At 42.4% G+C, this 14245-nt stretch overlaps 1 protein-coding gene across 3 annotated transcripts in view; it reads left to right on the top strand.

The window, feature by feature from the left end:
* The window catches only part of LOC110490170 (copine-8), a 125232-nt gene that overhangs the window by 66554 nt on the left and 44433 nt on the right, over positions 1-14245 (top strand). For all 3 annotated transcript variants that reach the window (XM_090200262.1, XM_090200261.1, XM_090200264.1), the window contains 3 exons: positions 12689-12752; positions 13116-13219; positions 14117-14221. In XM_090200262.1, the coding sequence (XP_090056388.1) occupies positions 12689-12752; positions 13116-13219; positions 14117-14221 (273 nt within the window). The remainder of the gene's footprint in view (positions 1-12688; positions 12753-13115; positions 13220-14116; positions 14222-14245) is intronic.

Genomic DNA, 14245 nt, shown 5'->3' with positions numbered 1-14245 from the left:
AGTTAATCATTTATGTCCAAATTGCTTCTTTTGTTAGGGCGTTTGGTAAACAAATCCAAACGCGCGTTCAGGTCCAGCCGAACGTTAGACGAAAAGTTCAAAAAGTTATATTACAGGTCGTAGAAACTTGTAAAACTAAGTATAGAATCAATCTTCAGGATGTTTTTATCATAAATCTTCAATAATGTTCCAACCGGAGAATTCCATTGTCTGTAGAAAAGCAATGGAACAAGAGCTAACTCTCTCGTGACCGCGCCTCACGAGCCTGTGGCACTCTGCCAGACACTTGGCTCAATCCCCTCTCATTCGCCCCCACTTCACAGTAGAAGCCTCAAACAAAGTTCTAAAGACTGTTGACATCTAGTGGAAGCCTATGGAATTGTAATGACCCATAATGACCCTGTTTACACTCTCTATTGGAATGGCAAAGATTTTAAAAACTACAAACCTCAGATTTCCCAGTTTCTGGTGGATTTTTCTCAGGCTTTCACCTGCCATATGAGTTCTGTTATACTCACAAACATCATTCAAACAGTTTTAGAAACTTCAGAGTGTTTTCTATCCAAATCTACTAATAACATGCATATATTAGCTTCTGGGCCTGAGTAGCAGGCAGTTTACTCTGGGCACGCTTTTCCACCTATCCAAACATGTTAAATCGTTAACACACACATGGACGCAGCGGTCTAAGGCACTGCATCTCAGTGCAAGATGCGTCACTACAGTCCCTGGTTCGAATCCAGGCTCTATCACATCTGGCCGTGATTGGGAGTCCCATAGGAAGAATTTGTTCTTAAGTGACTTGCCAAGTTAAATAAAGGTTACACGCACACACAGTGCTGGTCATAAAAACAACTAGCTAGCTCATGGATGCAAACAATGTTCTTCCCCAAAAACATAGCAAAACGACATCTGTTTCAGTAGCTATATAGTTAGCTAGCTAACTATATAGCTAGGTGTCACCATCTAAAATAACCCTAATTTATAAGACAGTTCTTATTTGATTAATGTTGGTCGGGCCCATCTATGTGAAGCTAGCCACAATAAGGATTAGCCACAATAGTGGACTTTGCAGCTAGCCTACAAAATAAAAGTATGTCATTTTCAGTGATGCAAATGAATACAAATAGTAGAATTATGCCATCATTGAATAAATCATGCTAAATGAGGTTGGAATGTGGTTATATAAAATCAACAAAAGACAATTTGTTAATTTGACAAAAATCTGTTGAAATCACACTGGATGTATTATACTTTAGAATTGCATTGGGGGCCTACTTATTTCATTGTACAGCCTTACCTATGGATTGTGGCTCAATGACATGGTGTATCGGTCTACTCAGTGGCACCCAGAGAACATTAGCATCGTAGCTCTTGTTGGGGGACTCTGAAACAACTGTGAATTGAGCCACATGTATTGTCAACCTATGTGTATTGAACACTATTCCCGAGGAAAAACAATACTGTGTGGATGTTTTGGAGTCTGATACCTCTGAGGACGTTGGGAAAAAATATCTTGGGTATTGAGTAGACTGATGCACCATTTCATTGATCCCCAATCCTTAGGTAAAGCTGTACAGTGCAGTATGAATGTCAATACACACAATATGTGACGTGCAGTCATATTCAGGACCTGCAGGCTCTAGTTTTTAGCTTATCTTGATTATTGTCCAGTCATATGGTCAAGTGCTACGAAGAAGGACCTAGTCACTCGTAGGCTCAGTTACTGGTATACTTTTATTTACAAAGCCATTTTGGGTTTACTACCTTTTTTATTTGGGCATTTTTATTGTTCAGAAATGTGGTGGGTACTCTCTTCGTTTGCTGGACTTTATCCTGCTAACTGTTCCAAATGTCCGAACTGAATTTGGTAAAAGAGCTTTTATGTACTCTGCGCCATCGTCGTGGAACGCCTTCCAAATGCTTTTAAACTGGAAGAACTTGTCCCGATTTGGTATTTTTAAATCACTGATGAATGATCTTGAGGCTGATTCCCTGACCTGTCAATGTTTTTAATTGGCTGTTTTTGATTTTGTTATACTCTTGTGAATTCTATGGTTTTTACTAGATTTACTTGTAGGTTTTCATGTTTGTCTGTAATGTTTGTGATGACTTGGTGCTGCCTATCTTGGCCAGGATGCTCTTGAAAAAGAGATTTTAAAATCTCAATGAGCCCTTTCTGGTTAAATAAAGGTTAAATAAAAACTCAAATAAGCTGCAGCTGGCTCAGAAATTAGCGGCACATTTGCTTTTGCTAAAAGTTGAGCAAAGACTGACTGCATTGCTTCTTGTTTTTATAAGCAACAATGTGTTGGAAATTCCAAATTGTTTGCGTAGTCATCTTACACAGAGCTCTGACACACACACTTCTGATTCAGTCATAGTCGATGTTTGATGGATAGGTAATTATCATAATTCTGAATAAAATATGCTGTATGCATGCATTAGATAATACAGCACAAAGCTGTTTAGGTACATGTACAGTTATCGATTGTTTACTTTGCTTTAATAGTAATAATCACTGATAGAGAGAGTGAGAGACCGGTGACAAAGTCCAGGGATATGTGAGACCAGGGACGATGAGGAACAGGCAGAGGTTGAAGGAGACCAGCCAGAGCTTGCCGGGGAATCGTGTTCGGCGCACAGATCGTGCATGTGTCGACAACCGCAGTGACGTCAGGAACCATGGTATGCCACCAAAAGGGAGGAAATGTTCCACCAGAGTACTCGCTCCTACCGGTGAGCCTGTTTTTTTTTTGTTTTTTTTGTGGACATGTGGCCACGAAATGACCAGTAGTCCCACAATACAGGCAAGTCTTCGTGTGAAGCCTGTATAGCTGTCCGGCTAGGGACAGCCTAGCTCTGCCTAGTTGTATCAGCTCGGGAAGAGGTGAATTGGCAGACTTTGGAGACTCTCGGGGGAACTCGGGTAGCCTCTGGTTCTCTCGGCAACGGAGCCGTCAGGGACTTCCGGGATGTCTCGGAGGCGAGTTGGAAGCCTTGGGCGGGCGAGAGAAATCGAACCTCCTCTCCTTCCTTCGCTCCCGTAGTCGCACATCGATCTGAATGGTCAAGGCAATGAGCAAGTCGAGAGCCGTCGGTAGTTCCCGGGCTGCAAGCTCGTCCTTTACTTCCTCCGATACTCCGTGCAGGAACATGTCGAACAGCGATCCTGGATTCCAGGCACTCTCAGCTGCCAACGTGCAGAAATCCACTGCATAGTCTGCCACACTGTGGAAGTCATGCTGGAGAAACTTCCGGGCAGCCTCTCTCCCGGACGATGGAGCATCACTTTCTTCACCTCCGCCACAAACTCCTCCAGACTGAAGCAAATGGCTGACCATTGTTCCCACACTGCCGTAGCCCAGGCGAGAGCCCTCCCGGACATCAGCGTGATGAGGTACGCTATCTTAGTGGTCCAAGGGGAAGGAGGAGGGCTACAGCTCAATGATGAGGGAACACTGAGCAAGAAAAGCCCGACAGGTGCCAAACTCTCTATTCAAGTGTTCCGGGGGAGGTAAGCAGCGTTCTCATCCTATGATATCACAGGAGCCCTAGTGCTCCCAGGTCAATAAAGTTTTGAAATAGAGGGGATAAATGGGTGAAAAGTAAAACCTTGGATAAGTACACACCCTGGATAGGAAGCTCAATAATCTACTACTCAGTGTATTGAAGGTATTTCAAGAATAAATGTGAATACTTTAGCTATTTTTACTGAATTATCCCTCAATTAACAAACCGCTCCCCTCTTTTCAGTTTTTTGTTCAATTGAAAACAGCTCTTGAGTTAAGTAAATTCTGCCGGAGCAATTTGCATTCCATTACCATAATATTATCAATAAAATCTATTTCCCCTGCAAAGGTAGTATTAATTTAATACAGGACATGAGGTTGTAGGAGACTAGAGAAAAGTTATATGGCTTTAATATAGACTGCTGTTGTGAGAAGGAGGGAGAGACAGAGACCGCAGCAATACCCTTTTCAAACTGCTGAGCCAAGCCAAGCTGTACGCTGCTGGCCTTGTTACTAAAATACCTACATTGCTGGAACTGTGCTTGGAAAGATGTTTGAGGTTGTAGTAGTAGTGAGGACAGAAAATGTCTGCCTGGGTATTTGTTGAGCGTACCCGGCTCCACCTGGGGGCGAAAGGGGGCCTCAGTTTAAATTTGTGCCCCCAACCTTAGCCGACTCAGTTTAAAATTGTACCTATATAAAAATAGCAAAAAAGTACAAGTGACAAGACAGGTTTGTGCCCCCCCCTAAAAAAATTAGCAGCTGCGCTGTGTCAGCACAATGGCTAGAGTGTGCCGCTGTGTGTGTAGTCAATCAAATGTATTTATGAAGCCATTTTTGCATCAGCTGATGTCAAAAGTGCTGTACAGAAACACAGCATAAAACCCCAAACAGCAAACAATGTACAGTGCCTTGCAAAGTATTCGGCCTCCTTGAACTTTGCAACCTTTTGCCACATTTCAGGCTTCAAACATAAAGATATAAAACTGTATTTTTTTGTGAAGAATCAACTACAAGTGGGACACAATCATGAAGTGATACCACATTTATTGGATATTTCAAACTTTTTTAACAAATCAAAAACTGAAAAATTGGGCGTGTAAAATTATTCAGCCCCTTTACTTTCAGTGCAGCAAACTCTCTCCAGAAGTTCAGTGAGGATCTCTGAATGATCCAATGTTGACCTAAATGACTAATGAAGATAAATACAATCCACCTGTGTGTAATCAAGTCTCCGTATAAATGCACCTGCACTGTGATAGTCTCAGAGGTCCGTCAAAAGCGCAGAGAGCATCATGAAGAACAAGGAACACACCAGGCAGGTCCGAGATACTGTTGTGAAGAAGTTTAAAGCCGGATTTGGATACAAAAGATTTCCCAAGCTTTAAACATCCCAAGGAGCACTGTGCAAGCGATAATATTGAAATGGAAGGAGTATCAGACCACTGCAAATCTACCAAGACCTGGCCGTCCCTCTAAACTTTCAGCTCATACAAGGAGAAGACTGATCAGAGATGCAGCCAAGAGGCCCATGATCACTCTGGATGAACTGCAGAGATCTACAGCTGAGGTGGGAGACTCTGTCCATAGGACAACAATCAGTCGTATATTGCACAAATCTGGCCTTTATGGAAGAGTGGCAAGAAGAAAGCCATTTCTTAAAGATATCCATAAAAAGTGTTGTTTAAAGTTTGCCACAAGCCACCTGAGAGACACACCAAACATGTGGAAGAAGGTGCTCTGGTTAGATTAAACCAAAATTGAACGTTTTGGCAACAATGCAAAACGTTATGTTTGGCGTAAAAGCAACACAGCTCATCACCCTGAACACACCATCCCCACTGTCAAACATGGTGGTGGCAGCATCATGGTTTGGGCCTGCTTTTCTTCAGCAGGGACATGGAATATGGTTCAAATTGATGGGAAGATGGATGGAGCCAAATACAGGACCATTCTGGAAGAAAACCTGATGGAGTCTGCAAAAGACCTGAGACTGGGACGGAGATTTGTCTTCCAACAAGACAATGATCCAAAACATAAAGCAAAATCTATAATGGAATGGTTCAAAAATAAACATATCCAGGTGTTAGAATGGCCAAGTCAAAGTCCAGACCTGAATCCAATCGAGAATCTGTGGAAAGAACTGAAAACTGCTGTTCACAAATGCTCTCCATCCAACCTCACTGAGCTCGAGCTGTTTTGCAAGGAGGAATGGGAAAAAAATTCAGTCTCTCGATGTGCAAAACTGATAGAGACATACCCCAAGCGACTTACAGCTGTAATCGCAGCAAAAGGTGGCACTACAAAGTATTAACTTAAGGGGGCTGAATAATTTTGCACGCCCAATTTTTCAGTTTTTGATTTGTTAAAAAAGTTTGAAATATCCAATAAATGTCGTTCCACTTCATGATTGTGTCCCACTTGTTGATTCTTCACAAAAAAATACAGTTTTATATCTTTATGTTTGAAGCCTGAAATGTGGCAAAAGGTTGCAAAGTTCAAGGGGGCCGAATACTTTCGCAAGGCACTGTAGGTGTAGAAGCATGGTGGCTAGGAAAAACTCAGGAACCTAGGAAGAAACTTAGAGGAACCAGGCTCTGAGGGGTGGCCAGTCCTCTTCTGGCTGTGCTGGGTGGCAATTATAACAGTACATGGCCAAGATGTTCAAATGTTCATAGATGACCTACAGGGTCAGATCATAATCACAGTGGTTGTAGAGGGTGCAACAGGTCAGCACCTCAGGAGTAAATGTCAGTTGGCTTTTCATAGCCGATCATTCAGAGTTAGAGACAGCAGGTGCGGTAGAGAGGGTGTTCAAAACAAGGTAGCACGTGCAGTGAACAGGTCAGGGTTCCATAGCCGCAGGCAGAACAGTTGAAACTGGAGCAGCAGCATTATAGCATTATCAGATGGACTGGGGACAGCAAGGAGTCATCAGGCCAGGTAGTCCTGAGACTATGGAAAGGCACTGGGGCGGTGGAAAGCCACTGGGGAAGTTAGGTATGACTAGGGCTGTTGTGTGGACCGTATTACAGCCACACACCGTCATGAAGGCAGTCAAATTCCATGTGACTGTTTAGTCACGGTAATTAGGCTTCTTCTAGCTCTGATGCTGTCATTAGTAGCCCAATGGTAGTCAGCACTTTATTGTCCCTCTAATCACTCTGACATCAATGCAAATGTAATCGAAAGTTAAATCAAACACTTCATGAGCTCATGTTGCGCAACATTTCCGTAGGCTATGCAATTGCTTGAGAAAACAAAGTGATGGCCTCTACTAAAAAGAGGAGGATCCCGTCAGCTTTCCATTGGCTATGCCTACTGTATTTATTTATTTCTCAACTTTCCTAATATTAAGCACATTGCTTATATTTACAACAGGAGGGTAGCTTACCTGGCTGGCATGAAAATGAACCACGGGAAAAGCGTCCTCCATCCGCTATTTAAGTACATAGATGACATGTATTTTTTCCTGCTGCCCCATTTCGATATAGGTGCATGATAATGGTCCATTCTACATCAAAACAAATTTCACACATACAGTGCCAGTCAAAAGTTTGGACACACCTACTCATTCAAGGGTTTTCTTTATTTTTTACTATTTTCTACATTGAAGAATAATAGTGAAGACAACAAAACTATGAAATAACACATATGGAATCACGTACTAACCAAAAAATTGTTCAATAAATCAAAATGTTTTTTATATTTGAGATTCTTCAGAGTAGCCACCCTTTGCCTTGATGACAGCTTTGCACACTCTTGGCATTCCCTCAACCAGCATCACGAGGTAATCACCTGGAATGCATTTCATTTAGCAGTTGTGCCTTGTTAAAAGTTCATTTGTGGCATTTCTTTCCTTCTTAATGCATTGAGACAGTCAGTTGTGTTGTGATAAGGTAGGGGTGGCATTTAGAAGATAGCCCTATTTGGTAAAAGACCAAGTCCATATTATGGAAAGAACAGCTCAAATAAGTAAAGAGAAATCCATCATTACAGTCCATCATTACTTTAAGACATGAAGATCAGTCAAGACGGAAAATGTCAAGAACTCTGCAGTAGCAAAAACCATCATGATGTCACTGGTTCTCATGAGGACCGCCACAGGAAAGGAAGACCCAGAGTTACCTCTGTTGCTGAGAATAAGTTCATGATAGTTACCAGCCTCAGAAATTGCACCCCAAATAAATGCTTCAGAGTTCAAGCAACAGACACATCTCAACATCAACTGTTCAGAGGAGACTGCGTGAATCAGGCCTTCATGGTCAAATTACTGCAAAGAAACCATGACTAAAGGACATCAATAAGAAGAAGAGACTTGGCCTCCCGGGTGGCGCAGTGGTTATTTTTGACATGCGTTTTTCTGGATTTTTTTGTTATTCTGTCTCTCACTGTTCAAGTAAACCTACCATTAAAATTATAGACTGATCATTTCTTTGTCAGTGGGCAAACCTACAAAATCAGCAGGGGATTAAATACTTTTTTCCCTCACTGTATGTGGGAACTCCTTCAAGACTGTTGGAAAAGCATTCCTCATGAAGCTGGTTGAGAGAATGCCAGGACTGTGCAAAGCTGTCATCAAGGCAAAGGTTGGCTACTTTGAAGAATCTAAAATATAAAACATATTTTGATTTGTTTAACACTTTTTTGATTTCATAGTTTTTGATGTAGTCACTATAAAGAAAAATCCTGGAATGAGTAGGTGTGTCCAAACTTTTGGCTGGTATTGTATATTTGTAAATATTACCGTCATCTTTGAAACACCAGCTCTGTGTAAATACATCCAAAACTTATTTGCGCCTCTACCTGTCTGCCTCCTGCTGAATGTTTGTCCATACTACTGCTAGAAGGCCCCTATTTTATGCGGCAGAGGTAGACTACAGATGTCGAGCCATCCTGTCACTTCAAAAGCACACAATTATCTTGACCTCTGAGTCTCTGCATTTGTACTTTATTGTGGTTTGCGTGATATAAGCAGAATACAATATAATTACCCTTGCCGATTTCAACTGCCCCCTTAGTCACTTTATCCTGTCGCCGGGTCTGGTCTTCTGAGAATAAGACCCTCATTGTGTTGAGCTGAATCAGGGAAAGTAGCTCAACTGTGTTAATATGACAGTGTCTTTGTAATATTGAATAGGGCTAACTGGCTCAGTTAAAAATGCCAGCCTTTCCAAGGCCTCACCTGTGTATCTCTACTGGGGGTGAAAATAATAGAATACACACTGTACATTGATTTCCCTGGCTCAGGATGTGTTGTCTAATGATAATTGTTATTCCCTTCAGGCCTCTCGTCTCTCCAAGGGGGAAGGGGAAGATAATTGCAGGCGCATCGTATGCTAATACCCCCCACAGTAACGCCACAGGTTGCTAAGATTCTGCTTCTCTCTCTCCTGACACTGATTGCAAATACATGTGTCTTGATTAGAAGTTTTCGAAGTGTTGATTCTGAATACACACAGACCAAGGAGGGGGTGGTGAAGGAGAACGAAAGAGAACGCGAGATAAAGGAGAAAGAGCGAGAGAAGGGGAGGGATAGAGAGATGAGAATAGAAGATACGTTTATGAGCAGAAGAGAGGTGAATGTGACAGAGAGCATTTACTTCTTAAGGTGTTTATGATGATTCATTTTCACATATTCCATTAAAACCTCTTAAGGATCCGCCCCTTTTTTTCAATGTTCACCTAAAATGACATACACACATCTAACTGCCTGTAACTCAGGCCTAGAAGCAAGGATATGCATATTCTTAGTACTATTTGAAAGGAAACACTTTGAAGTTTGTGGAAATGTGAAAAGAATGTAGGAGAATGTAACACAATAGATCTGGTAAAAAGATAATACAAAGAAATAAACCAACCGTTCTTTGGGTATTTTTTTTGTGCTATGATCTTTGAAATGCAAGAGAAAGGCCATAATAATGTGTTATTCCAGCCCAGGTGGCCACTGAGAGCAGCAGCATACAGTGGGGCAAAAACGTATTTAGTCAGCCACCAAGTGTGCAAGTTCTCCCACTTAAAAAGATGAGAGGCCTGTAATTTTCATCATAGGTACACTTCAACTATGACAGACAAAATGAGAAAAAAAATCCAGAAAATCACATTGTAGGATTTTTAATGAATGTATTTGCAAATGATGGTGGAAAATAAGTATTTGGTCAATAACAAAAGTTGATCTCAATACTTTGTTATATACCCTTTGTTGGCAATGACAGAGGTCAAATGTTTTCTGTAAGTCTTCACAAGGTTTTCACACACTGTTGCTGGTATTTTGGCCCCACTGTATGTGGACCTGTGCCATTCACTTTGAACTGTACTGTTTTTACAGCATGAGCAGATGCACTTGTTTTGTGATCAAAGCGAGAGCTGCATGTAGCGACGTGTGCACATTCCTTCATATCCTTTGCTAGTGAGTTATTAACCCAGTTCTAGACCATTTGTAATTAGCAATGGGGGAGTACATTGGCTGCTACTGTAGTCTGAACGATCGAACAGCTATTTCCATGTTAAAATGAAATGGAATGCATTTTCTCCATTGATTTTTATGGTAGGCCACTCTGGTCATTTTATTTCAAATTGTTTTATTTCACCTTTATTTAACCAGGTAGGCTAGTTGAGAACAAGTTCTCATTTACAACTGCGACCTGGCCAAGATAAAGCAAAGCTTCACCTAATGTAAGCCTACATTAGGATCAAATAGCCACAGTAGCCTACTTGACCACTGTTAAAACTAACTTAGTGTCTACCAATATTGAATTGTAAAAGCCTGTTTATATTAAATGAAGTGTCCTTTTAATATAGATCACATGTACAATTCAATAAATCAGCATTTTGACATGTCACAGTTGTGTTCTGTGGGTATCACTGAGAAGGCTGATGACCCAAGACCGTAGGTAAAGCCTGTATTTTGCATTATGAATGTCAACACACACAGTAGGTTGACTGGTGAGCTAATGTGACTGTCAAAGTCCTGCAATAAGATTATTTACTAATATTTGTGTAAACTCTTCACAGTTGTGTTCTTTGCGTGTCACTGAGTAGGCTGACATTCCATTTCATGGACCCAATATCCAAAGGTAAGGATGTATGTTGCAATGTGAATGTCAATATGCACAATGGGCTGGATAGTGAGGTGATTCCCCACAGTTAAAGTCCCACATTAAGAGCTACGACGCTAATATTTGTGTATACTCTTCATAGTTGGGGTCTGTGGGTATCACTGAGTAGGCTGATACCCCATTTCATGAAACCTGTCTTTTTGTGGACTGCATTCTTGCTTTACCTGCACTAACCCTATGCCTCCCCCATTATTAAATAGATGTGGCCCTATCCCTGCCACCCCCAAAGGCCTGTTGGTACACTAGGCCTTGCCAACCAACCCAGGAGGAGCTCTGTGTGCGAGTCCTCAGATGGCCATGGTCTTGTTTGATCTATAGTCTGACTGACCCACTGAATTAGAAGTGATGGGATTGGACCGGAGCTTTGTACACATCAGTACACATTCACAGTCACCCGCACAAAGAGACCGCAGCGTGTGTCTTCTGGTGCAGCTCTGGTCTGCTTGCTTGCGTGCGCATGCGTGTGTTGGCACCAAGGCAAGAAAGACCGGGGGAGACCGAAGAGAATAAAGGGATTTTTCTGTTTTTTCATTCAACCACTCCTATTATAATAAGCATAGGGAGGAGCCAGTTCAGCTGATGTTCAGTGTCGTTCATAGGGGTTGTATTATGGCAGCAGATCTGAATTGCGCTGATCTGGTTAGTCGGGCAGCAATTGTGCGAACGCTTGTCGTGCGTTCCAAATGGCACCCTATTCCCTAAATGAGGCACTCCTTTTGTCCAGACCCATATGGGCCCTGGTCAAAAGTAGTGTACTCTATTAATGGATGAGAGGACTTGTGGAATACTTGTGAAACACTGTCTGAATCCTATTTGTGTGTGTCATCCTGTTATTAACATGTCTACGGCAGGATTTCCTAACGTGACTTGTCACTATATGCTGGGGAATCAACTGCTACAGTTTTAAATTCTCTTTTTAAGATTAGAACAGAACATTCACAATCAAGCTTCTCTGTAACAGTGGCTGGGCCTGTGTTCAAATACCATATCAGTGAAGGCTTAAGGGTGCTGATCTAGGATCAGTGTGAAAATGCTCCCAAGTGTGAAGTTCAGTTTTTCCTCTCACAATTACTCTTGCTACACTGGCCATATGGAACATAATCCTAATGTGTCTTTATTTTGTTTCTTACATAATTGCAATGAGGAGAATGGGTCGATTTCATGGTGGAGGAAATGGAAGGGAACACTGGACAGCACAAATGACCTAGTTGAAATGTCAGAGGGAGGGGAGAGAGAGAAACAAACATTTACATTTTCCTTCTTTTGCAATTTTACTCCCATCCTTCAGAAGAGGTAGGCTATTGGTTTCTGGGTTAAAAACAGATAGCTGTTCTTCCCAATGCAAAGCACGGATACAAAAAACCCATCCGGATCCATGTCCTTTTGGTAGGTCTATCAGCTCTTTCCTTCAGTCTTGCTGGCTAAGTAAAGGGGACTTGTATTACTCTTATGCTGGGGTCCTCGACCCCAATTTCAGGCTGCCTAAATGACTGCCTGCGTACACTTCTGCAAGGTGGGCCTGGTTAGTGCTATGACAACGCTAGTCATCAGCATTTTGAAGATGACTCTTTCTCTGAATTTAAGCCTCAGTGGTTCTGTTTTTTAAAGTGTATTTTGTCCTTTGACAGGACTTGAACATTGTTTCTTGGAGGGATGGTGGATGTGTTGTCAAAGGGGCCTGTGTAAGTTGGGTGCGTTGGTTGTAGTGTGTTGGACGGAACCTGGATAAACGGTGTCTCGCTTTCTGCTGACCGTCGGGTCAGGGAAGGCTTAAGGGAAGGTGCACAGACAAACACACACACACACACACACACACACTGGCCTCTCTGTACAGGGGTACAAACCTGCTCTCTCGCTCTCTCTAAGGTCAACTTGTATCGCATGGCTTTCGAAGGGTTTTGGGACACTCCCTCAAGTTTTCCATGGCATGATGGGAGCGGTTTGTAATGACAGAGGAACCTTCACAGACATCACCGATACCGGGTTTCCGTTAGACCATACTGCCCATATAGTCCATTAGTGTACCAATGAATGCTGTCTCTGTTTTGTCTTCAACAGGGGCCTTCCTGGAAAGAAGTGTGGAAACATCATTGTTAAGGCAGAAGAGATGGGAAACTGCAGGGTGAGTAGTGATGGCAGGGGATATGGAGGGGAAAGGGAGTTTTGGGCTGCATCCCATTCCAAAAAAAGCTGACTGCCCTTGTTAACTCCCCAAACCAAACATCATACCCACATAAGGACAGCATCAATCAATAAACACTTTGCCATGGCATATACATGCAATTATATTGGCATGGATCTACTATTATAGGATATATCTCTCACCTTGATGCTGAGTGGAGTTGCCGTGTCCTGTAATGTCACTGTTGACTGATCAGCATGAGTGTCTGCATCTACGATCAGAAGTCTCTCGCCAGTATCTGCAGTGAATAGTGAGCTGTGCTGTCAGTTTCATCAGTCTCAATGTCTCTCTCTGTTACTTTAGGAGTCGGTGATGATGCAGTTCTGTGGGAATAAACTGGACAAGAAAGATTTCTTCGGCAAGTCGGACCCTTTCCTCGTCTTCTACCGCAGCAATGAAGATGGAACGTGAGTATCCTTGACCTACCCCTTCTTCAGATCCTCTCCTCCATTTCAATTCCATCCATCAGTCTTTCCATTGAATTCCTGTGTGTGTGTTACAGCCTACAGGGTCTTCTCTCTCTCATCAACACGTATCTGAGGGGTCAGATAAGCAGGTGTACTCCTCTGAGGAGAGGCTTTATTACACACACACACACACACACACACCTGTTACAGCCGGCAGAGCAGATAGGAGATGACCTAGCGGGAGCAGTGGCTGGAGGGAGAGCTCCCTATTGCCCCACTGGCCTCTCTGTACAGTGGTCAAACATCTCTCTCTCTCTCTCTCTCTCTCTCTCTCTCTCTCTCTCTCTCTCTCTCTGTGTGTGTGTATCAGTTAATGGATGATGACGCTCTCTGAACTCATATTCCACACTGCACTATATTCACATTAAAACCATTTACTTTTGTGGTGAATGATGATTATACTGAGTATTCCTCAGTTGATGGTAATTGCTCTTAGAGCTGAAAGATATTTTTTTTTGTGCTGGTCATCATGATGACATTTGAATTTATTTATTTTTATCGCTCTATATATATATATTTGACAAAGTATGGAAAAGAGGAATCAATATCTTTTGAGGTTTGTATCACTAAATGTGTGTGATTTATCTTCTTGGAGGGGAACAAAGATCTGAAGGAGCTGAGGGTCAAAGAGACGTTTAAACTTGAGGGAAATCTGGAGAAAAGCAGAGGAAGATGTTCTGTGTCGCTCCAAGGGAATGAGAGCGAGAGAGTGAGAAAGAGAGGAAGATGTGGGAAGAAATAGAGGGCGATAAAGAGGAACAGTGAAAGGAATATTGTCGAGTGATTGACTGATCCATTGATCAGTGTATGGCTTGTCTTGTCTCTGTGTTTCCCCAGGTTCACAACCTGCCATAAGACAGAGGTGGTGAAGAACACACTAAACCCAGTGTGGCAGGCCTTCAAGATACCCGTCAGAGCACTCTGCAACGGAGACTACGACAGGTCAGTGTGTGTGTGTGTGTGTGT

The sequence above is a fragment of the Oncorhynchus mykiss genome, chromosome 15, assembly GCF_057628025.1.
Source record: "Oncorhynchus mykiss isolate SJ-2025 chromosome 15, ASM5762802v1, whole genome shotgun sequence".
NCBI classification, from domain to species: Eukaryota; Metazoa; Chordata; class Actinopteri; order Salmoniformes; family Salmonidae; genus Oncorhynchus; species Oncorhynchus mykiss.
This window is presented reverse-complemented; position numbering and strand designations above follow the sequence as displayed.